Source organism: Acanthisitta chloris, unplaced genomic scaffold, assembly GCF_000695815.1.
Source record: "Acanthisitta chloris isolate BGI_N310 unplaced genomic scaffold, ASM69581v1 scaffold2710, whole genome shotgun sequence".
Lineage (NCBI taxonomy): Eukaryota > Metazoa > Chordata > Aves > Passeriformes > Acanthisittidae > Acanthisitta > Acanthisitta chloris.
The window spans coordinates 4,080-28,019 of record NW_008649742.1 but is presented as its reverse complement, the minus strand read 5'-3'; the positions used below and the strand labels follow the sequence as shown (position 1 = coordinate 28,019).

Below are 23,940 nucleotides of genomic sequence, written 5' to 3'. Positions count from 1 at the left end.
TTCATCCAAGAGAAAGTTAACTGTAAAGCTAATTTCTAGCACTGCCACTAGTGCCTCCCATTTGCTAAAGCACTAATAATCCCTTTCATGCAGTTCATTACAGACTTGCATTGGAGCTTTCCAGGGAAGAAAAATCGTGGTAGTCAGCACAACCACATACACAAACTTCCTGTTTACACAGGAAATCTGAAAACATGTAGCAAGCAGATGCTAAGCTTAGGCTTCTCTTTTGAATTATTCTTTAAGAAGTTACACTTTCACATTTGTTTTACGTAATGACATATTTTTTTTAAATGACACCAACTACTGCATATATTTTAGTTTCCTAAATAAGGGACTTGAATCTGTTTACATAAAATTTTCTAACCTTCTGCTGGTCTTCGATCATGCCCAAAGAAAACACGGGTTGCTGAGCTGTTGATATATGGTAAAGGAAGCTGTGGCAAGGGCCCATCAGGCGATAGCTGGGTTGCATTCTGGAGCAAAGGAGTGAAAAAAAGAGTGTCATGCCGTTATGCAAACATGTGGAAGTCCATACTATACATTACCAATGGTTGCATGATAAGGAAGCTAAATTCAAAGCACTCAAAGTTTGAATAGAGAGTTCTTTTAAGATGGAATAACTAACTTCAATTAACTGCTTTGACAGTCAGAAGTATTTTTTTCCTTCAGTAAGAAATAAAAGTTCATGCATACTTACAGAAAAAGGAGAATACTTATTTTAATTCAGCACTCTAATCACCGTTGTGGCTGCATGGCTGTTATAAGCTTTATTTGATGCAAAGCTTGACTCAGAATTCGATAAACTATATTCACCACCCCACCATCATTATACAAGCTGAGCTGTGGACTCAAACACCAGTCTTGAGTAAGGTCTTATCAAACACCACAGGAATTCTGTTTATAAGCTTTAGAAGACAGTAAGTATCTACATGGCTACAAGTTGTATGGTGCTATCAGCACTAAACATCCCATAATGTATACGGTATACTGCAATGCAGAATCACACATGAACTTACAGCCACCTCAATGAGTCACTTCATCTATAAATACACATATTAAAGAATCAAATTCACCATGACATGGGATGGTGACAGAGCTACCTAGTCTTTATTAAACATTTATTATCAAAAGCCTCAAAAATCATTATAAATTGATCAAAACAAAACTGATCCACTTCCTCTAAAGAACTACTGAACTATCATAAGCATATTCTAACTCATCCATGTCCCTCAGAAAGACAACTTCATTTTATTGCAATAAAAACACATACATTCCATTATTGTAATAATAACAGATACTAACACCCTTCAGGAACACTGCATTTCCTATACATATGAGATGCAGCATATGTGAATTTTTTGGAGCCCGAAGTGAAAAACCAACACATCAACTAGATAAAAACAACAACCCTGGCACAAAGCAGGTAAGACAGAAAATCATTTAATGACTTAATAGAAAAACTGTGGTATTAAAATTACTGATTACTTAAGGAACAAAGTCATCTACCTTATAAACATAAAGATATTCTCTTAAAAATGCTCCTTGCTGAGCTGGAGGTTGTTTACTGTCATTGATCAAAATATGCCTGAAGGCAGACACAGCATTGTCAAGCTGACGAAGCGTAAAGGACTGACGACCAATAGTGAAGTTAATATGGTCTTCTGCAAGAGACCAACCTTTCCCCTTGTAAACCTGCATGGCTTGACAGTAGCAACGTAAGGCATGTTTTTTCTGCAAGAAAAAAAAAGTTAATTTCTCAAATGATCCCATAATCCACTGACTGTAATTATAACATTAGGAAGACTGAATGCTTGGTGTAATGTTTGCAGAACTATACTTCACAGCATCAGAAGTGTTTGCTCCTACAGTATAAACCATAGCCTCCAAATAAAAGTACACATTCTCAAAGACTAGTACAACTGACAGTAAGTCAAAAAAGCAAATAACAAGAAAATACGACTCTTAAAACAGTGTTTTATATTGCTTTAGGACTGATAAAGTCTACAGAGCTCTACCGCCAAGCCATAGGACATAAGCTAGATTTAACACATTTCATTTCACTCTGTTACTGAACTTTCAGTGTGACACTTTCCGTCAACTCTTGTTCAGCAGACATATCTGGGACAAAATCCAAGCCAAGCAAACCAACAAAACACAGTCAAAGTACATACAAGAAAAATTACCAATCATATCAGCCATTGGAAGATAGATGTTCTGCTCCCAAACAGCTGCACAGTTCCTTTTCTGTACATACATCAGGACCTGGGCATTCAATCCCAAGTCTAGGTATTGAATAGCAGCATAGGTATTCACTGTACAGCTAAGTCTCAGCTTCTAAAGAATGGGAACAGCATTCCCTTACTTACAGCAGTAACTGGGGAGGAAATCTAAGATATGTTCAGATTGGTAAGGTGATGTGCAAGCAGCAAATGCTTAACATCAGCATGTACTAATGACACTTTAAAATACGGTATTATAGAATGCAGCTAAGCAGCCTGGCTGACTGCTCTTCAGCAGCATTTTATATTTTGATGCCTCTAAGGATATGAAAAACAAAAACAAACACCTAGATTTCCTGTAACACTGAAAAAGCATTTCTTGCAAATCAGAATACCTACAAATATTAGGCACAAACAACAGGAGAGTTGTTGCACAAAGTGAAAACTTCACAAAATGCATGTGCTTTTCCAGGCAAAGGAGCAAGATATAAAAGAATAAATCAAAACTTCCAATCAACAGCTCCCTGAATGTACTGTACTGTCATAACAGAACATCAGACAAGGAACTACTACATTAAGAAAACCAAGGAGTGGTGCAGAGGGAGGAAATTCTCCTACTATACTTCACATCACAGAAGTCACGAATACAACAATACTTTCTTTAGTCATTACCAGGACAATGAAACTGAGATTGAGTAGGGTAAGATAAAAGCCCCCAAGACCACAGGGCCTTGTTTCAAACAGAATTTTGATGCCTGAGTTCTCCTATATTATTGTTTTGCAATAACAAGCTCAGGAGGAATCAAGTACAAACTATCTTAAGAGTGAGTGTATCCCACAACTGAGGCAGAAACAAAGCACTTAAGCTCTGTCCAACAAATTAGAGCTGCCTGAAAAGGAATGTGAATGGAAGTAAAAAAAATCTGATATATACTGGTTTAATTGCTACTTAAGTCCAACAACCATGAAGAGATGCTTTACTTCATCTTATAGTTCTTGTTCATACACCTGCACCTCCAATAACAAGCATTATATAAGGCACCAGGAAAAACAGATACCTACATTTTGCTAATTTATTAAACTGAGTTTAGCAAATACTTAACTCCTGCAATTTGCTCTTAGCTCAAGAATAAAAATATTCCTTTACCCAAACAGAAGGTCTTGTATTTCACTGTGTATAAAATGAGACCAAGAAACGAAAACACACTAAAGTTTCAAGTCAGTGATCTTCAGCATTACTTCAAAAAACCGAACTAAAAGGCTAAGCTGATCAATGCAGAAGTCATTTTCAAAGACCAGAGCTGAATACTGCTGACTAACACAGAAGTGTCAGAAGCCAAGCATCTATTTTCCACTCTAATGACACATTCAACATGTTTTTCAGTGTAAGTATCAAATACCAGGCCTACTTTCCATGTGGAAAGATAATACTTACCTGGCCTGCTTTACTAAACCTGTGGCCAGCCAGTATCATATGAAATGCAAACTTTCTAACCATGGGACTTTTCATGTTTATAAAACAATGGGCTGCCTGCTCCAACAGGAGTGCACTGCGAAGATCTGAATCCTATTTAAAAGGAAAAAGGAGAATTAGCCTCAGAGTCAAATGAAAACAAAGATAACAGTGGTCTTGTTTTAATGCTAAGGGGGACAGCAAGTTGCAACAGTGCTGTGAAGTTGAAGACTCCTTTATATACAAACATTGTATGCATATATGAGCATATAAAAATAAGACAGTGAAAAATACTTTTAATGTATAATATTCAATATCATCAGGTTTGTATTTTTTCTAGGGAGATTCATATATAAACCTGTTTCAGTATGAGTGACAAAAGAACTATTTTCTGCTTTTTTCAATTAGTCAAGCTACCGTTTCTAACACTCAGCATTACCTCCAAAGCACTCGCTAACCTTTTCCCCTCCCTCCCCCTGCAGATACTAAGGCTAGAAACAAGTAAATCTAGGATGAAGGAAAAGCAGAGGGAGCAACAGAACTTGGTGACTTTGTATCACAAGAACCTGGATAATTTCTTATAATGCACAACTTATTACTGCCCTCTTCTCATGCTGAGACACAGCTATATTACTTTAACCAATCACAACAGGACCTACTTGATCTTAGCACAATTGAACTACATGCCATCAGTGATATCCAAGAATGTGTCTACACAAATATACTCTGAGACACTCATATAGTATCCTGTGAAGATTTTCCGTACATCTACCAAAAGTCACCACAGACACACTACATGTAATTTTTAAGTTGTAAAATTATTGTGCAGAGCCAACAGTACTTAAATTCCTTGCTTAAATATCTTCTACTGCTTTCACAGAAGTTGGTAGGAGGCTTAGGTTGAGAGGGCAAGAATGAAGCTACAGAGACTCTTGAGTGGAAAACTTACAGAACTGAACAAATTTATTCCAAGCTTAATGTGTCCCAGCAAAGTCTCAGAAGCATCACATTTGGTGCAGCTGGCCACAAAGTTAGAGCTAACTGCCAGGTAGACTTTCCTTCAAGCCATAAAGGAGATGCTACACTATTACAGGTATTACATACTGTTTCAGCCCTTTTCAAGCATGACAATTTTTGGGTTAGAAACTAATTCCATGCTTAATTTCCATCAACTAATGTCACAGAAGTGTGAGGTTTCACTTACACAGTAAGGTTCTGATTCCTAACAACTGAGCTACAGTAATGCCTTAGCTACTTAAACTATAGAGAACTTCTGATTGCATGTGGGATAGTATCCACTATGGCTCTGGCAAGCCATGCTAATACTTTAAACACACATGTTCTTAAACTGGAAGTACATCAACAGCTAAGCAGATGTCAAAGAAAGTTAGTTATAAAGCCAAAGGTAACACATTTAGCATGGTTAAAGAAGTCAAGCAAGTCATTTGATGAGAAAAAGAGTAACTGTACTAGTTCCTTCACTTACAGTGTAAACTGTTTTCTTCATTTCATGCTCTAAACCTGCTCATTTGCTACCTTTGGCTAGAAAATATTGTAGAAGAATCAGAATGTAACCTAGAAGTGCTTGGGTAAGTAAACAAATAGGAAGAGGGCAGGAGCAGAAAAAGCTACTAAGTTTTACCTCACTGGTTAAACGAATCAGAAGAGCAGCTGCCTCTGAGTATTTGCTTTGACTTTTTAAGATTTCAGCACTAAGCAGTACACAGCGTTCAGCCAGAACCATGTTCCTAAAGTAAAAACATACATGTATTAATAAACACTTAACACAATAAACCATAGAAAACTTTTCACCTCAAATCTTACAAATTTTCTCCATTATGGCATCAGACTGAGGTTGTTGCTTATCCTTCTTAAGGTACAATACATGAAAGTTCATTCCCTGCAAACCAACCACATACAGACTGACACTTTAAGCGTCCCATCTTACTATAACAGGAGCTTTCCAAAAGTAAAAGCTAAAGAGCATTTTGAGGACAATATTGTACTTGTAACCAGCTAAAATGATCTGATGAACAAGAAGTCCAACAGCTAGACACAAGTTGTACTGAGTTGACCTTGGTGGGTACCAGGTGCCCATCAAGTTGCTCTATCACACCCCCTCCTGAATAAGATATTAGATTAGATTGAAATCCTCATGTGCTGAGACAGGGACAGGGAGATCACTCACCAATTACAGCCACAGGCAAAATAGACTTGATTTGAGGAAGATCAAATTAATTTATTGCCAATTAATAACAGAATAGGATAGTGATAAATAAAAGAAAAATTAAAGCATCTTCCCCCTACAACTCCTTCTTTAAAGACTCAACTTGACTCCTAGCTCTTCTAACCTCCTCCTGCCCCAAAGCAGGGCAGTGAAACAAAGAAAAGGAGTTGTGGTCAGTTCAGAACACTGCAGCTCTTTCCTCCTCTTCCCCAGCTCCAGTGGGGGGTCCCTCCTACAGACACAGTTCAACAATTGCATGGACTCTTTCCACGTTGTACAGTCCTTCAGAAATGGATTATTTCCACATAGTTTCCCCATAGGTCACAGCTCCTGCCAGGAACCTGCTGTGGCATAGACTCTGCCTGTACAGGCTGAAGCCACCTTCAGGGTACATCCACCTGCTCTGGCATTGGGACCTTTGTGGGCTGCAGCATAGATCCCTGCTCCCCTGTGGGCCTCCATGGGCTGCAGGCAGAAAATCTGCTTCACCATGGTCTTCACCACAGGCTGCAGGGAAACACTGCCTTCCCCTCTGACCTCGGTGTCTGCAGGGCTGTTTCTCTCATTTTTTCACTCCTTTCTCACAGCTGCTGCACAGCTATTTTTACCATTTCTTAAATATGTAACAGGCTCAGCTTTGGGCAGCAGCAGGCCCATTTTAGAGCTGAGTGAAAACTGACTCTGACACAGGGGCAGCTCCTGCTGTCCTCTCACAGAAACCTTTCCTGCAGCCACCCCACTACCCAAATCTACCATATGAATTCAACACACAATTTTAATAAGCACTCTTAGGAACAGCATACATCTCCTTTCATGCTATCCTAGATCAACTAACATATCTCACCCTTCAAACATTACCATCATTCTAGGACTGTTTTAATCACGTGGCACTACTATCAACGTGCAGACAAAGGAAGTTAAGTCACCAGGTCTTTCAGCTTTCATTGAATTAGTACAAAAGTTAACCACATACTTGCAGATATCCCGATAGGTCTGAATTGCTGTTTCCATATAATGAGCAGGATATGGTCTGGGAGCTCCAGGCTGAAGAAAAGCTGATACTGCTGCCATTTCCTACAAGAGAAATTCAGTACTGTCACTCTGTTTTTTTCAACAAACTGTAGACCTCAAAATACCAAGGCACATGTTTCAACAGCTACTAGTTTGAGATCTTCATCAAATCAGCTACTGTCATATAAAACTGCATCCAACACACTGTAACTGAGAAAAGGTTTAATACAACAGCCTACTTATGGCTCTGGTTGTAATTGGCTAGACAGCAGCAACGGAGTTACACAGAAATATGTTTGCAGTTGGCAGTACCCCCAACATTATGCAGAAACCTTGATTCAATACTGCATTACAAATCCAAAAGATAATTTCCTATTGCAGGAACAAGCTTTCTGATAAAGCAGCACTACTGTGTATTTTAAGATGAGGAATGTTTTCTGAGTTTTGCTTAACTAAAATAATATTATCAGCTTCCAAGGAAACTGTAGCAAACATACACTCTGACATTTTACTTCCTCTCTTGTGGAGTAAAGATTTGATAGCAAAGTTTTCCTGCAGAAAGTAAAGACTCAGACCTGTAGGTTGCAAAAAACCTTGTCATTAAGACTGCTACAAACCATTCATTAGGCAATTAAGATAACTTTCAAGATTAACCAAATGCAGAGGCAACTGTCTGTATTGTAAAAACACACATTTATGTAAAAGTTTTACATCAAGATGGGACAGTGTAGACAAATGTTTCCATACCTCTATGAGGCAGAATTTCAAATTTTAGCAAGCGAACCAGACTGAAGTCTACAAAACATAGCTTCTAAAAATTGTTAGAACGAGCCTCGTTTTTCTCCCCAGTACTCCCTTCTATCTTGGGGAAAATTATTTCAGTCATATACACCTTCAATTTCAGGAGAAATTGACGAATATGTTTACAGGGAAATTCAGTAGTGACATACTCAAACTGTATCACTCAAGTCTTAAATTCCCCCAAAATAGGTAAAATACCTAGTCTTGACTTTCTGGCAAATGAGGATTTTGCCAAAGTCTAAGAGAGATACTACAAAACTATTACACACCGGGCTTTGAGTTATCAGTTTAAAGGCCTGTTTTTCTGGAGGCTGTATTCTATGTTTTCTCCTTTCCATATTGCACATTTTAAGAATTAACTCAGGAATTTTTACTCACACCTTTATTCCTTTCATATAACAGCAGAGAATAGATTTTAGAACACTTCAGAATTTGCTATAGATATGCAGCAAGTTTGGGGAAACCCTTATAAATTTGGAGGTGGAGGGAAAGGATTGCACTTCGTTATCTTCAGACAAGTATTAGAGATTATTAGAAAAAGTTCACAGAATGTTTATGCTATGTGAAGTACCAACCAGTGCTCCAGCTGCATAAAGCATTGCCTGATCGTTTAAGAAGTCTTTCTTTGCTGTATGGTAACAGCTATATGCAAGTTCATAGTGCTGCACCAAAAAGCACAAGTCTGCCATTTTCCGGATCTGAAGCTCTGGTGCTTCTGGTGGATACCTAGAAATATAAATATTCAAAGTCATCATTTTATTCAACAGAGCAATTCAACAGACATGCTCCATAAAGCCATCCTCTCTTATCTTGATATCTATTCACGAAGTGGGAATAAAAACTGCATTGCTTCAGCCTTACCCAAAACACAGCTAAGAAGAGTGAAGCTGCTTCCCTTCTGCCACATGGAACTTGGTTTCACACCCTACTTTCCAATTAACAAGATTCACTGTTCCAGTAACATTCAAAGAAAGCATTTCTCTTAGCCAAGAAATTCTAAAAAAATATGTAACTACCCCTGAAACTCTAAGAGAAGAAAAAACCCACACTTTGACTGTTCACCTATCTGTAACTTGCTACTTCTCATTTCTCTTGAAAGACAAAAATCTCCCCCCTCCTCCCCCCCAAAAAAACCAACAACAACCAACTAGGCTTTATGCCAAAACTTGGCACAAGTTCTATCCTCTGCAACATCAGTTTAACTTTTGGTTAGTCAAATATGTATGAATCACTTCAGTGATGATCAAATACATTTTCACAAGCACTTTTTCAAACCTTGTAGTAAAAGCCAACTATGCTTACAAGGTCAATACATGCAGCTGAAATTAACAACACTTTCATTATGAAACAAAAGACACATGGAGAAATCTGAAGCTCTGTGTTTCTGTGTGAGGGACATTAACTTTAGCTAGGTAATGTCCAAGAACTATTCAGACTTCTGTAGTTAAGACAGTTGAAGAGAGTGCTTTTCCCAATTATACATCCTCATTCATAGAAATCTGGTAACATTTAAAACCTGGTTTTAGTGTAAGGCACAGGTGCAAGAAGTATGAAATTCCCTTTAATTTATCCCTTGAACACACTTGCAAAAGCAATATACTTAATACTCTACTGCAATAAATTGCATAGCTACATAAGCAAAGACACCTGTACATGGGGTTTGCCTTAAATGACAAAAAAAACTCCTTGTGCTAATTTGTAAAAATCCCTCATGGCAAACCATAGCTTCTTTTTATTACTATCACTCTTAGAAACATGCATTCACTGTAACTTAGAAAGCCTCACTGTAAATATAGCAGGCAGATGACTCTGTGAACAGTTTATTTTATCCCTTTTAAAGTTCTGCTGCTGCTTTATTGCACATTTAGGCACAGTACTTTTCCTCACTTCTCCAATTGAAGTTTTTCACAAAATTGCTGATTTTGTTCACTTGGCAGAACACCATCAATAAACACAGGCTTTCCCTCCCAAAAGAAAAAGGTACATTTCCAGCTTAGATCTAAAAGGTAAGAACTGAGATTACTCACAGCAAACCAGAAGTATTCTTCAGTTCATTTATACTTTTCTCTGGAACCTTGCTACCACTAAACCATTTTTTAGTAGCAGAAAACAGTGATCGACTCAAGCCTTTCCTGGATATTAACTGCAAAAAGACACTGAATTAGAGCACTGCATTGCAAGAGATATACACGAGATATATAACTAATATAAAAAGCCAGGCTTCATTAAGGCTCCCTAAATTGGTTCCCATAAAACAGAAATAAATAAAAACAGCAAAATAACTAAGAGCACACTTCTGTAGAATTAATCACTGACACCCAGCTAGAAGTTACAATTCACATTGATTTCAGACAGCTGAGGGTCACTAGTCTTGCTGTAAACTGCAGCCATCTCAGTCTTAAGAACTGAAACATTCAATGTATCTGTTTGACATCTAATGGAATACCTGATTTTGGGTATTAGTGTAACAAAATCTGAGTAGGTGCATACTACAAGAAAGAACCTTCTCCCCATCCCCATCCACATAAAGTATTACCACATTATGAACACCAATTTCAAGTGTCAAAAGTACAAGCTGTACCTGCAAGCAAGGTTACACATCCTTATTCTTTTAGATAACTTCCACTAACAAGGAATCTTCCATGGGGAATTACCATTCCCAAGATCTAAGGCAAACTGTATCCCTTTTGAAAGATAGTTTCAAAAATCCTCTTGTTTTTCTTATCATGACTAGGTACATATTACTGTATTCCTAATGGTAAGGCTGTCCGCTGCACTTTGTGTGCACATTTTTTTAAAATGTTTCTTCATTAAACTTTCCAAGCTTAAACATGTTCAGCGTATACAAACTCCCAAAAGGCAATTCAGGCAGTGAGTGTTCCTTGCTGGACATGATACTTAGAATCAAACACCCTCATACTTAAACCTAGAACTTGAATAGACAATTCAATCAAGACACAGAGCTCAGACAACACACTGATATTTGGATCCAAGTGTTAATGCTAAATACAGTAATTTGATTGTGTTAATGCAAGCCAATCCATCTCTGCAGCTGTTTAAGAGCATATAAAACTGAAAAAGAAAGGACCTTACTGTGATGAAAATAACTTTAATGCATGTCCTTGACTTAACATGGGTATGATATTAACTATCACACTTCCAAAAAAATCCTAGTTTGAGAGAAGTATATTTAGCTGCAAAAAAACCTGCATGATTCAGGGTGTCCCTGCACTTCTCCCCTGTCAAGTAGCAACTTTTTTGCAGATGATTACAGATGAAATACATTTCTTAAATTTAGTTATGCATCATGACATTGAAACACAAGAAGTCCATGTTGTTTCCTGTGCCACAATCGTGCAAAGGCATAGAATATGAAGACTTTAGGGGCAAGGACAGATTTCCCTGATAACAGTTCAGACAGGCTTCCACCAAGAGGCCACACTGCACTGAATCAGTTGATAAAAAGTACTTTATCTTTTTTTAAGACAAATAGAACAAAAATTATAACCAGCTATTTCTCTTAAATTACTTTGTTTTCAGGAAAACAATTTACCATTAGATGCAGAAGTAATACTATCAAACCAGATTTTTGGATAACTGGATTTACACCCCAATCACTTTTCCTTATTAGAGTTCTTAAGAGTAGACTGACCTGATCATTTAGTTGCCGAATTGTCTTCTCTATATGTGGCAAAAGTCCTCGAAATGTGAATTCCTGTATGAACTGCCTGATTCGATCATGATCTGTGAGTGTTAAACATGCACCATGAGGTGTTCCAGGATTTGGTTTCTTGGAGTCTTGCAGCGATGCAGCAGCCTTCATGTAATCAGTGCTATCCAAACTGCCGCTGGGATGATCCAGTTGAAGGGGGTGAGTCTTAAAGTTATTCGAGAAGCCATCTATGGAAAGATTGAAACAAAAGCCCTGTAAGTATGAAGTTACTTAAACATCTGGGGTTTAAAGAGCATTTTTATTAATCTAATTCAGAGCTTTCCTAAGAAATGCGTTAAGCAAAGCTATCCATCAATTATTCTGCGCTACAGACGTACAACGCTGGGCAGACAGCAGCAGAGCTCTACCCAAGTACCACACCACTCCTGAAATTCTTCAGGAAGTTCAGGGAATTTCAAGAACTGCAACATGGCTAAATGTGTATGGTTTTGATTCTCAACTACAGTGCAAAAAAATCTTCTAGTATGATGACTAGTATCAACAACATTGAAGGAAAATCATGAAAATATTAAAATCAAAGTTAAATCACAGATAAGAGACTATCTGGAGTTGGAAGAGACCAACCCACAAGGATCATTGAGTCCAACTCTTGGCCCTGCATAGGACATCCCCAAGAATCATACCATGTGCCTGAGAGCATTGTCCAAATGTTTGTGAACTCTGTCAGGCTTGGTGCCGTGACCACTTCCCGGAGGAGTCTGTTCCAGTGCTCAACCATCGTCTGGGTGAAGAACGAATATCTAACCTGAACCTCTCCTGACACAACTTCAAGTCATTCCCTCCAGTCCTGTCACTGGTTGCTAAATAGAAATATTCATGAAGAGCTGGAAGTACAGCAATTACTACAACGGTTCCATTGGATCCGTTCACTTTTTTCTGCTTATGTTTGAAGGTTTAAAAATACAAATCTCATTTTCCATGTTCTCCTAATCAATCATCATGTAAAATAGCCTCTTCCAAAGTGCTCTTAGTTCAGCAAGAAGAGCTGCTAACCACTACTGCATTTAACTATCCAAACCAGACTGGGGCACCACTTTGTTCTAAGACTTAAACAGATCTCTATTATTTCCCTTGCTTGGGAAATATCAGCTTGCTTTATGCAGCCCTTGCTAGCACTGAGCAAAGCTGAGCTCTGAAAGCAAATTCTTAATAGATTTTACTCATTAAATGTAAAGCTGGGTCTGCACAGGTCCATCATCAGCTTGCACACTATATCTGGGCTGAAAGGCCCTAGAAAGCTACTTTTTAGGCAAGTGTAGCTGCAACTGCAGTTGCAACTGCAACTCTGCTACATAGAGTAGGTCTCGGCATACCTTTCAAGTCAGGTATGAGGGATTTGGGCTGAGGCAAGCCAGACAATGCAGGGTACCTCGCTTCTTCTCTATTTCATGATGCTTCTCATCTGAATCCTATACAGTTACTGTCAATATTTTTTTATACAAGCTCATGCATTAATCACTCAGTTTCAGAGGATATTCTACCATCCACAAGCTGAGCTGCAAGGAAAGTGCCTCCAGACAACTTACAAACTAAGTCACTATGCTGACACTTATAGATTTAAGGAAAAAGAAACTCAAAACCTCAACTTCCAAGCGATACCAGCACACACAAACCAAAACTTTTATTATTATGAAAATTAACCATTTAATCCTATGTTACTTTTTACTAATCACCACAGTGCGCAGACAATACATTTAATCTCACAAAACATGAGCCCAATACATCATTAGCCATGTCATTAAGGATACACCTACCAATTGACACCAGTAGGCCAGTACCACCGCATTTTTCTTTGTGGACACTTCGAGCATTTAGAAAACTATTACTTTGAATTCCCTAACAAATCACTTAAGTGATTACTGTCCAAGACAGTTGGTAGATAGCTGTGTAAATGCTGTAAGACAGTTGTGCAAATGCTGTAAGATCAATGTTTCAATAAAGTTACAACAATACCTTTAATTTCACTGTCTAAGCCATCTGATATCAAGTGATTAGCACTCTTGTTTGAAACAACAGTATAAGGACCATCTTCATAGCAATCCTGCCCGAGAAAGGGGGAAAAAAAAAGTCAGAATTTTAAGACTACTAGACCACATACGTAAGTCAGTAAACAGTAGTTGTCAACTTCAAGAACCATTAATTATTCTGAAAGCGTATTTGTTCATATATATTAATTTCTTAAGTAGTTTGAGGCTTTAAGAATGTGTCGTATTGTAACAGTGAAGTTATAGTCAGCAAATGAAGCAAGTACCTTCTGACTTGCTCAACTAACTTCCCTGTCAACTAAAGCAAGCACCTCCAACTCTTACACAGCAATGCCTACAGCAGCAAAAAGATGTTCCCTAAAGCAGTTCCTCAACAAGCTCACACAGACACACAAAAAACCAAACAATGTTGAGCAGCTGACACAGGACAGAAAAAAACTAAGATCTAATTAGTTTATGGAGGAGTATGACTTTCTGGTCCTCTCAGCTTATAGAACATGAAATGTTTTGACTTTCCAGTGTCAGCTAGATTTGGTGAAGAACTATGATTCCACAAACCAACCTTTTAATCAGATGCAGTTATAACTGCAGGCTGGTCAAAAGCAAACTCAGGAAGAAATATTTTTGGTCCTAAGGCTGAAAATACAGACATTTATGGCAAACTGAACTAAAAAACACACTATCACTTGCAATCTTAGCAGATGACTGACCACACTGGACTGCAAGAAGTTATCAGAAAACCCACACATACTCCACACACAAAAAAAAAGTAAAAAAAAATGCCCCCCCAAAAAAAACCCCAAAATACCCCACAAAACCCACCAACACTATTTAGTGAAGTACAGAAGACCCAGAAAAAAAAAAATCCCGATTTTTAAGAGAGTGAAGATTATGAAGGTAGAAAGCATGAATAGAACACTTCTGAGGTTACTTGCTCTTGTTAGTGCATACAGCACAAGTCTATTATCTCAGTGTTCTTGTCAGTCTACTTCAGTCTACTGTTTCAGTGCTCCTTACTGTCAATTTAAGTAGCACAGACACAGTTCTTAGAGAGGACTCATGCTCTCACAAAGTCACAACTATGTTAAAAGCATCCTGACTGCCTATTAGACTACTCTGTAGAAACATAGATAACACTAAGGCAAAACTTAACACAACTAAAATGGGTTCTCACATGCACCTTAAAAATTGTTCTTAGAATACTGGAGTACCTGGTTTTGGATAGTGTTTTTCTGAAGGTACTGACTCCAAGGATCAGGGATCTGCTCATCTGTTCCTCTGTTAGACACCCGAGAGTTTATTTTCAGCAAGTAACAACCCTGAGTACCATACCTCTGCTTCATCTCTTCATAAATGGAGTCAGCTCTGAAAAAGTGAAACAACATTTACTCTGCCTTGATATCAAATTAATTTTATTTAAAGCATGTACTGCAACAAGCTATTTTAGACTATTATCCATAGCAATTCAAAGGAAAATTCTCCTGGTTTTAAAGCAATCCTTTATGGAAGAATAAAACTGAGAATCTTTAAGAATTAGTTCAGCAAGCTAGCAAAGAAAGCATCTACCTCAAAAGCTGAGACTGATTCTTTTCACTTAATGTGAACACAAGAAGTAGATCTAAAAATAATACTTAAATCTGCCTTGATAACAGCACACTGGATAATGGCTTCTGTTGTATGCCTAATCTCAACAGAATTCATAAATGCACACTTTTCAGTCAAAGAGCTCATCTGTATGTTCACTGCAGGCAGAAAACCCACCTTTGTTCTTCTCCCGTGCTTACATCATGTAGTAACACATAGTATTTGAGTGTGTTTGGTATAAACCACTTGGGGTATGAGTATTCACTACTATGCTGAATCCGATGTTGTTCTTGAGACAGCTTCAGAAACTGCTCCACAGGCTCTGGTTCACTAGAAGAAACTACAAGCATACCTAAATTCATTGTTAAGGACACATATCAAGAGAACACAGGGGCAACCACTGACCATACAATAAAATAGGAAGAGTTTGAAACAAAACAGATGAATACAATACTGACACCTGTAAAACACATTACCACAAAAATATATGTGATTAGAATTTGGTCTTAAGTCTCAATAAAAAACACCATTTAAACAATCAGTTAATTAACACCTGTAACATGAGATGCAACAGGAGTTTGATCCAATCCAACTGACACTGCATCCTCGTTTAAGTAGATACATAAATAGGTCATTTAAGATTTTAGATAGAGACCAAATGTTCACATAGGAAGCATGTAACTGAAATTCATCCCCAATGTACTTCAGCATTCAACCTCCAAGGAGAGGTGACCAACATTCATAAACACAGCAACATCTTCTGAGTAAAAAGCAGAAGCGTTCACATTTTCACCTCAATGCAACTACAGAATCATTAACAAGGAACATCCTGCTCTGCTACATCTACTCACCAAATCAAAAGACATTTAGTCAGAAAACAAAGTTGTACTTTAAATGTTACTGAAATTCAGAAGCTGAAAGCCAGAAGCACTATTTTGCCAAGTTAATCCTGCACAAAGTGTTCTCTCTAATAGCCATTAACATACCTTTCCACCATACTGCAATGATAATGTACAGTAAAGAGTTAGGAACAGAGTAGATGTTAGGAAACCTGTAGCATTATAATTTCAAAGCTCAACACCAGCTACATCATGAAACAGTGCATATTTTTAATTTTCCTGCAGACAAGCAAATTCAGACTAAGTTTTGGTTAAAAACAAAAAAATTGAAAGAATTTGAGCATCTTTTCAGACTTCTTTTTGTCCAAAATAGCTCAAAGTTCATCAGTTTTCCAAAACATCCCCCCCGACCTCCTCCTGTTTACGAAAAGCTATAAAAACCAGAAAGTGCATCCCAAGCACACAAACCCCTGTTGTAGATATGGGACAGTCAGCAGATAACTCAAGAGCTACAGCAGAAAATGTTTTAGGATGATTAAGTTTAGTTTACAGGTATTGGCTCTGAGTTCACTTTGATCCAAGAAAGTGTGAGGGGAAGGGGAAGGCAAACACAATACATCAGCACCAAAAAACTTTAGGCCAAACAATAACCACAAAGAAAACCCTGACACCCTCATGAAGTCAGTCTGTGTAGTCAGATATACTGAAAAATAGTTTTATATTGTCATCAAATCATAATTGCAAAAGAGTTACTGCAAAATTTTGGCGTCTCCCACATTTTGTATCCATACGTGGTCCGTAACACTCAAAGGATACAAGCAACATAGTGGTTTAAGAATTCATGATCTGATGCAGGCATGGACTGAAGAAAGCACTCTCTGTAAGACTCAAACCAAGGAGTAGTAGCTGAAATACACAATAAAATAGGACAAATTAGTCTATTCAGTGAAACTTCTGCTTACCCATTTATGAAAAGGGAATATGAACGACTACACCTAAAAGTGAAGTTTGCAAACTCTGACAGGGTTTGCATGGCAGGGGAAAGAAGGGGGAACAGTCCAAGGAAAAAGCCTCTAAAACAAAGTAAGAGAAACAGTAACACTTTGAATCAAATCCTGTGAAACTGAATAGCATCTTAAGCACCAAATTCCTGAACACAGTAGGCTCAAATGTATTCAGTCCTTGCTGAACTAACAACTTACCACCCCTTTAAACACACACACACACACACAGGAAAGAAAGAAAATCAAAAACTCTTCCAACAGTCATTCAATTTGCTGAGCTAGGGATGTAAGAATTGACCAAGAAGCAAAATTAATTTTTGAGTATGTAGGTGATCTAAAGATTACCAAAGCCCCATACTGCCTGTTTGCGTAAAGTTTTATGCCAAGTGTTGCAACTTGGCCTGACAGCAGTTCCCTTTCTACACCTCTCTAAAGTAAACAGTTCAGCTGTCAGCTGGCAAAGCAAAGATCCAAGCAGATAAAAATTCAGATCTGAGCTGTGACATTAATGCCTTACCATTTTAACCTGCCATGTTCAAATGCCCTTTTACAATAAGGATTTCATTTTCCTGAGAGTAACAAATCAAGGGAAACCAAGAATGTCTGGGACAACCAAAAAACATGTCAACCTAATCATTCCTTTCCACTCCAACTATCAGTCAAGTAATGAATTATTACCTCCCCTTTCAAGGCTGTTTCATGCCATTTCAATTCTCCAACTCCTTCCCTGGAGTGAAAAAAAGATCCCAGAGCAAAATCAGTCCACTCCCTATAACCTGACTGCACACTGAAGTAACTGGAATCCAGGGTCAACTCACCTGCAAACTGGAAAACAGCAACTGGAGTGGAGAGGGTAGCATTAATAAAAAATCCTGAAGGTATTTATCTACTTCACACAGCCCAAGAACACCCCACATTGCTTGATTTAACTCCTGTAAGAATTTCTAATGCTTTGTAAATCTCTCATGCACCCCTCAAAAAAACCCACAACAAACCAACAACAAACCACCACCTTGATTTCCTAAGCTGACTTTAGAAAACAGGTTTCTTTTTATGTTGGAATTATCTTCTAGTGCATTAAGTTAACATATTTTGTTTCAGCCTACATTGTCAGGTCATCTTAGATCAGCCTCAGTGACAGAGAAATCAGATGTAGTCACACTTCGTAACTTAACTCAGTCTAGCAATCAGCACATCACACAAAGATCAACAGGAAACAAACTCTCGGCTTTTGACTATTGCCTTTCTAGCCACTCCTCTCTGAGCACTCCTAGAGGGTATAAAAAGTTCTTGGCCTTAGTAAGGCCTGCACGTAAAGATGCAGACTATTTAAATTAAGCAAAGCACAGCTTGTTATTAAAAAGAAACCATGAGAAAGTGACTCATACATATTTTTCACAAGTATGACAAGCCTTGCAGTAACTCCGGTTCAAAGCAAACAAGGCAGAATTTTCAACCGTGTTGTAGATTCAAGTGCTGTTTTCATATTTTCATTTCTGCTTTACAGCAGAATCACAGTAAAAGACAAAAAGCTTTTTTAAATCTGACAGTTACAAACAGGGAAGTACTACTTTGTTTTGTGGACTGGGTTCTCCCTGACTCCACCTTTCTCATTCAGCCCATTAAGAACCTTGCAAGTGGCCTCAAATACAACTGGATTCCCTCTACACAATCACAACATGCATTAACAGGATTCACTCAAGCACTCACAGGGCTGTAATCACTTGCAATTGATATTAAAATAATAAACATACAACATATTCAAAACAAAGGCAGCATTAGAAAAACTTTTCACAGATGTAACATTTTGTAGAACTACTGCAGTGCATACTGACACCGCATCATTTAGGAACCCAAACCTGTATGTTTTGCATGTTTCCAGTACTATGTTCCCACTACGCTTACACAGGCAGAACTGAAGTTGAGGCAAACTCATTAAAGCATTCAGAAATTGTTCAGAAAAATATTTTAAGTCATATTCACACATAACAGCTTAAGAAGCCTAAGTCATGAAGGTTTGTACTCTTTAGGCATTTAGCAGCATCTGAACAAACACTACTGAAAGAATAGCTAATAGTAACTGAAGGCATAAACTTTGTTAATATCAGAGACTGAAAAACATCAATAGCTGGCCCTTACAGACCACAACAGAGCCTCACTAAGTTGAGAGGTCAATAACCAATATGGTTTAGAAGCAATAAGTCTTATAAACTAGGTGAATGTGTATTATAAAGCTTTTTCATTTTTTAACAGTCATACTTCAAAAAGAATACTCAATATAGCAGAGGCTTCTGTGCCCTAAGTACAGTCAGCACTTGAGAACCAACTCAAAAAGTGTTACTATCCCCTGCGAAGGAAGTTCTATAGAGAAGCAGAAAGTACATTTGAAACACAGCATAATGACAGTATACAGTTCCATAGGATCAACAATCCAGTGTTTTTACAGCATCAGGTAATTTCCCACCACCACTATTACTGACTGTATGGAAAGACCAAATGATTTTGATTAACAGGAGTAGAAATGTGACAAAGAAAAATTAGAACAACCATCACCAGCAATTTTTCATTTAGGGAGGAAAAAATGAAGGAACACACATCTACGCCAAGAAAAGTGCTAAACAGTGTAGCAGATGGTAAGGAAAGGTGGATGGGGCACATGGAGAAGGAATAAAGGGTAATTTGGTAAATTGGCACCAACCACAAAAAAATACCTGAATAAAACGTGGATGTGTTCAGTTCCATCAGTGTCTCTTTCCAATTACTGTACCAAGGAACACTAGCCTTAACTGAGCGATCTGATAGAAAAAACATCATATTATTATACTAACAAGGGTCAGGTGCAAACACACTCTTGGTTTTTACACTCTGCTAGCATGAAGTAGAAAAATCTGTACCATGCAGGCCACCAGGGACTGAAGACATTTGATTCCAGCTAACCTTAAATCATGACCATTTTAGGCTCCTCAACATTTGACAGTGTACTTTAATGGAAATCAATATTTATTGCTAGTTCAGCCCCAATTCTAGGCTTGAATAAAAATGGAAATTCTACAAAGTGGCAAAGATTTAAGTTATATCTAGACATTATTTCTATTTTTCTAGTTGGAAGATACTCTAAATCTAAGACACTAAGTTCTGAGACTTCTCAGCCGGTAGTACTAGCTAAAGTAGCAATTCAATACATTAGCTGCTGAAGGTGGTTGCCTAAACATTCTTCATCGCTGCTACCAGATTCCTGCATTGCATCATGCCAGCATTAACATCATGCAGCCCTGAGCAAACATCACCAGGGAACTGATCCAGCTGAAAGAATTTATTCTTCTCTCATGTAAGTTAAATCTTGAGTGGGATCGTTCTTCCTCACTTTCTACACACACCAGTACATGGGAGAAGCAGGCACGGCAGAACCTAACAACTTTTCAGCAATCAGCCAAGTCTGCCAGTGCAAGATTATGGAACTGAAACTATTAACAACAATTGTAATAAAGAATGATTACAAATAATTAAATTAATACACCTCAGCAGTTCCAAAACTTTTCTAAAAAAGAGCAGGATCATGATTCCAGTGCCAGAAACGTCCGCGTCTTTCTTAAAACAGACTGCACTTGATCACCATTAAAGATTATGGAAATATTGTTTAATATTGTTATCCTAGAAAACTAATTCATCCCCCCAAAAAAGAACAAACTAATAGAGTATTTCACATTTCCATGCCAAGTGATTTTGTTTTGTTGTCAAGAATGAATGCTTCCATTGGTGTCAATAAAATGCTCTAAGAAAGCTGAAAAAACCCTAAGTGTGTTAGTAAACATTCATAGTTTACTAAACAGAAACAGAACCCTACTTGACAAGCTAGGTACTTCCTCACATCCTCCTACAATGTCATAGGACAAGTTTCTTCCCCAAGAGCACTGCCAGTGTTCTGTGCTAAGCCCCTAAAATAGGGTATCACTGAACTACAAAGCTGTTACGTGATTTTGTCCTTTTATATCATCTTAAACAGCCTATATATCTCTCCTCCTGTCAAAACAGCATACAGCCAGGCTGAATGGAAATGAGAACCTAATCACTGAAAGAAGATAATCAAATATGATAACTTATACATCTGAGGTTCCAGCAGTAAACAAGGAAAACCAAAGGAGAGTTATTTCCTTCTACTATTACAAACCACGGCTTGATATAGCCACTATTTTTCTTCCCTCCTTCTAATACCTCACTTCAAAACTGAGATCATTAGAAACCTTACAGACAAGTCTCTTCACTGAAACCATTCTGCTTTCTCTGGGACTTCCAATCTCTAGAATTGAAGCAAACTTTCCATTTAAAGAAAAAAATAAAAATCACAAAAAAGGCAATTCACTGATTGGACAGACAAACAAGGGCACAGAAACTGGGAAAAGCATGTGGTTTTCAACAGCTCTCAAACACCAGAGTTTCTAGGCTCAAGTCTCTACCAACATTTCATATCAAGCTGAAGATGGGCCTTATAAATTAAGTATTGAAGATGTAAGAATTATGCCATTTGGCCATCATCAACATTAAAAAATAAAATAAATTCAATCTACTACAACAACAGTTACTAATCCTCATGAAGTTTTATCAGTCCCTTGCTACAGCAGAGAGAAATTTTTCACTGCAGGCTGACCTTTAAATACAATAAGTTACCACTGTTTAAATAGGGCATTGCATATATGCTTTGAACTAAGTATGTACTCAAAGGCTTTAATGGATTACGGTTTTAATTGGGAGGAGTTTAATCTTCTCAGCCCCCAAGATCAGGTCTCATTTAGTATTATTCACAATGCCACATCCCTTGGACATTTGGAAAAAAAACCAACCCCAACATTTTTAGGATATTCTAGTCATTTTGACAATGAAATATGAATCACTGAGTTTCATGGAGAAAAAACCCAAACAAACAAGACAAGTAATCTCACACCTTTCCTCAAGAAACTTTTTCTGAAAACTTTATGAACTCTACACATTAAGTAATAAGTAAAAACAAACAAAAAAAGAGAAGTCAGGGGGACTAACCTCAACATAGTACTGTACATTAGTACCAACATCATAAATAAATCCTGAGATTTATTCAGCCACGTGTAACAAGTCAATATATCCGTTTTATAACAAGAAAACAACACAATCAAAGTATGAGTACTTTCTACATTAAAGCAATGATGACTTAACACAAGTTCAGAAGAATTATAACATTTAGGAAACATTAAAATTATTAATTAAGTTCAACCACTCTTTTAGCTATATATAAACCCAAACTATTTGATAAACCTGAAGTTTCAGTAGAAACAACGACTGAAAACTGATCTAACTAATTTCAATACATGCCATGAAGCTGAAATCAAGGTTAGAAACCTTACAGCAAATTTCAGTTTAAGGTACAAAAAACCATCATTACATACCACTAATGTTGAGATCATAATCTCCAGCTGTGATCACGTTAGCTACTAGTCCTTCAGCAGGCTGACTGACAGACACAACATCATTCAGCAGTTTTCGAATGGCACCAGGCTGAGGTGGCTGAGTAATGATGTTGTTGACAGCAATCTTCAAATTTTTAATTATGTGAAGCTGATTATTAGGATCTCTCATGTGAACTGAAAGAGAGAAAGAAAAGGCTTTGTTAAGGATCATAACAGATAGGCAAAACAGTTATAAATTAGTCTTTTCCCAACAAATTTTTTCTTGAAAGATGACTTCACTAAACTTCTCCATCAGCATTTTTAGATCATAGTCCTTAATACTTGAGTATCAAGAATGGAGTGGGGGGAAATAACAAAAAATTACTTCATGTTCAACATTAGGGTTCATCTAGGCAGACTGATTAAAACACAGCATTGGATCTTAGCTTGTCAGAACATTGACTCCAGCTACCAAAGCATTCAAAGTGCACCTCCTACACTACTGCACCCCCTTTCTGTGGAATGTACTCAGCTTTCGCAGAAAGGCTACTGCAACCACAAATGGACTTCACACAATGATCTCATATTCCAAGCAATCACCAGTTTCCAAGAAAACCCCAGTACACAATAAACAGCACTTAAGAAACTTGACAGGGATAGCATATTATTCATTCACCCAAAACCAACATATGCTATGAAGACAGGCTGAGAGTTGGGGTTGTCCAAACTGAGGAAGAGAAGGTGCTGGGAGACCTCAGAGCAACCTTCCGGTACCTAAAGGGGCTCTACAAGACAGCTGGAGAGGGACAAGGGCATGTAGTGACAGGACAAGGGGAAATGGCTTTGAACTGAAAGAGAATAGGTTTAGATTAGGTATTAGGAAGAAATTTCTTTACTGTGAGGGTGGTGAGGCACTGGCCCAGGCTGCCCAGAGAAGCTGCGGATGCCTCAACCCTGAAGGTGTTCAAGGCCAGGCTGGATGGGGCTTTGAGCAACCTGGTCTAGTGGAAGGTGTCCCTACCTGTAACAGAGGGGTTGGGGGGGGGGGGGGGGGGGGCTGGAACTAGATGTTGTTTAAGGTGCCTTTAAACTCAAACCATTCTATAATTTTTAATATTACGGCTTCCTTTGTGCAATCTATGTGAAACTTGCTCCCTCAAGCCATCTGTTGTTAAAACAGTATTCGTGACATTTTTCAACACTCATTACAATTCTGGCCTGCTCTGATATTTCATGTCATTTTTCCCTATTTCAAGCCACAACCACCACCAAGCAAACCAGACAGTAAGTGCAGGCAGGACATGCTGACTGACTATGGCTGCCTGAGCCACCTGGTGCTACCACATGCCCCACACCACAGCCCTTGACTCCTTTGCATCTTAATTTCACCAATCCATGCACAGCATACGAAAGGCAGCACAAAAGAAAATTCTTGTTCTTCTCATCTTTCAACTAACCACAAAATTCACACTGTCAATGTCTGAAATTGAATCTTCACCCCTCCAGCCTGGAGAGCACTCCACAAATTTTCCATGAACATTTTCAGAAGGAACAACTATGCAGCCCAAAACAAATCACACTAGAAGTCTTCACAATCCATCTTAAATGTTGAAGCAGATTTCTAATGCAGTTCAAGTCTTGACTGGCATATTTCTACTCTCCAC

At 38.0% G+C, this 23,940-nt stretch overlaps 1 protein-coding gene across 1 annotated transcript in view; it reads right to left on the bottom strand.

The window, feature by feature from the left end:
• TRAPPC8 (trafficking protein particle complex 8) overlaps window positions 1-22,471 on the bottom strand; it is a gene marked incomplete at its 5' end in the record, with an annotated part of 48,777 nt that extends 26,306 nt beyond the window's left edge. Inside the window, 13 exons of the mRNA XM_009084628.1 lie at window positions 368-476; window positions 1,510-1,734; window positions 3,658-3,789; window positions 5,318-5,423; window positions 6,876-6,976; window positions 8,290-8,440; window positions 9,742-9,857; window positions 11,367-11,614; window positions 13,401-13,488; window positions 14,644-14,797; window positions 15,194-15,368; window positions 16,672-16,761; window positions 22,277-22,471. Of these exons, the coding sequence (XP_009082876.1) occupies window positions 368-476; window positions 1,510-1,734; window positions 3,658-3,789; window positions 5,318-5,423; window positions 6,876-6,976; window positions 8,290-8,440; window positions 9,742-9,857; window positions 11,367-11,614; window positions 13,401-13,488; window positions 14,644-14,797; window positions 15,194-15,368; window positions 16,672-16,761; window positions 22,277-22,471 (1,890 nt within the window). The remainder of the gene's footprint in view (window positions 1-367; window positions 477-1,509; window positions 1,735-3,657; window positions 3,790-5,317; window positions 5,424-6,875; window positions 6,977-8,289; window positions 8,441-9,741; window positions 9,858-11,366; window positions 11,615-13,400; window positions 13,489-14,643; window positions 14,798-15,193; window positions 15,369-16,671; window positions 16,762-22,276) is intronic.
• Between the last annotated feature and the right edge of the window lie 1,469 nt (window positions 22,472-23,940).